Source organism: Candida tropicalis (genome assembly GCF_000006335.3).
Source record: "Candida tropicalis MYA-3404 genomic scaffold supercont3.1, whole genome shotgun sequence".
Classification (NCBI taxonomy): Eukaryota; Fungi; Ascomycota; class Pichiomycetes; order Serinales; family Debaryomycetaceae; genus Candida; species Candida tropicalis.
The window spans coordinates 120,736-122,424 of NW_003020038.1; the positions used below are offsets into that span (position 1 = coordinate 120,736).

Sequence of the window (1,689 nt, forward strand, 5' to 3'; positions counted from 1 at the left end):
AATTGGAGAAAGAATGTCTTTGAAGGTAATATTGTTGGCCCAGTAGACAAGACCGTTTAATATGTAGGCTTGAAACAAAGTGCAGAAAGGATCTCACCAACAGTTTGTACAAAATTGTTTGAAAAGTATCGTTCTTTGTTGAGTACTCAAGTTCAACCCAATTATTGAACAAGGAATCACTGAAGCCACTAGTAGTGTAAAGGGATTCAAAGAATTACCATCTATTCAAAATGTTGTTTCCAGTAACGAAGCCAGTCTTGTTCAGACTATTTCAAGTTGGAATGAAAGACCAAAGAGACTTCAAGATTTGACTTTAATTGAAAAGAACATGAATGTGTATATTGAAAGGGTTTCTAATGAAGACTTACCTAACTTGTTGGAATTTGCTAGTGAATTAATTTCAGAAATGGATAGACTCAAGAAAGAAACTCCTTCTGAATTAAAGGATTCAAACAAGAAATTAGTGGCTGCTTTGAAAACTCAAAAAAGAAAGTTGTTAAGTGATACCATTAAGGAAATTAGAAGATCTGGTTTGAAAACAAGTTTGACATCTAACATTTTGGCTACCCAAAAATCCATTAACTTAATTCTTGCCAATTCAGTATCGTTTGATAATTCTATGATTAGCAATTGTGACCCATATTTTTTCAGAATATTGGACTTGTTACCAAGATTGAGAGCTAGTGTCAGTGAAGGAACCGAAGAAGTACCACAAGTTGATATTGAAAAAGGATTATCAGCAGTTGAAAACTTGATTCATTCTTTAATTGTTACTCGTGTTCCAGTTAAGAAATTCTCAGAGAACTTAGAATCATTGTCCAAGTGGTATGAAAAAGTCTACAACCTTGCTAGCTTAAACAATTTATCACATACTGTGGCTCCAGTGAGTGTTTCCGACTCTATCAAAATGAATATTGAAAGTATTCGTCATGTCCAATTCTGGTTACCCAAATTGTTGGATTACGCTTTAGTTACATTGGAATCTGTTAAGAAGATAGGGTTCGATGTTTCGTCGTCATTATTCTATCAATTGAAAATTAAGTTGAATGAATTGGTGTTGAGTGTTGATGAAGTTGTTTATTCTGATAGTACTTCAAAGTATATTGAAAACTTTGGAAGATTCTATAATTCAATCGTTGCATCTTTGAATACCTGGAAGGTGGAAAACTCTGAGGTTTCTTTTGTCGCTGATGTTGTGTTGAAATGGATATCTAATAATTCAACCATTGGTGAGATTACTAATTCTACTTCATTGGAATCTTTGGAAAGTGTCGAAATAGTTGAAAAAGAATTTAGAAATCTTACGAATTCCATTATTTTGGTTGTTCAAAAAGTTGTGGAATGTCAAAAGCAAGATGAAATTTCCAGAGATGATGACAATTGGTTGGTTTTGTCTCAACATAGAATGTCTGATTATATAAAGAATCTCAGATTGAATACTATCATTGCAAAATTATCCAAATGTGTTAACATGGCACTTTCGGTTGAACATAATTTGCAAACATCTGAAATGATCTCCGCTTTGGTTTCTTTTACTTATCCAGTGATTAACCAATTTTTCAAATTGAGTTTGAAGGTGTTTGAGAAAACAAGAGTGAATTATTACGATTTGGCAAAGGCAACTTTCATTTTATCAAATTCTCTTTACACCTTATCTACTAAAGGTTTCTGTACTCCTGAGAAACCAAA

At 32.9% G+C, this 1,689-nt stretch overlaps 1 protein-coding gene across 1 annotated transcript; it reads left to right on the top strand. All coding sequences in view use genetic code 12, as the record gives it.

Annotated features, from left to right (window-relative positions):
- Positions 1 to 328: 328 nt before the first annotated feature.
- On the top strand, positions 329 to 1,687 carry CTRG_00054 (uncharacterized protein; the record flags this gene model as incomplete). Its single annotated transcript, XM_002545227.1, has 1 exon — positions 329 to 1,687. A coding segment is annotated over one exon (1,359 nt), but the record flags the coding sequence as incomplete, so codon positions are not given.
- Between the last annotated feature and the right edge of the window lie 2 nt (positions 1,688 to 1,689).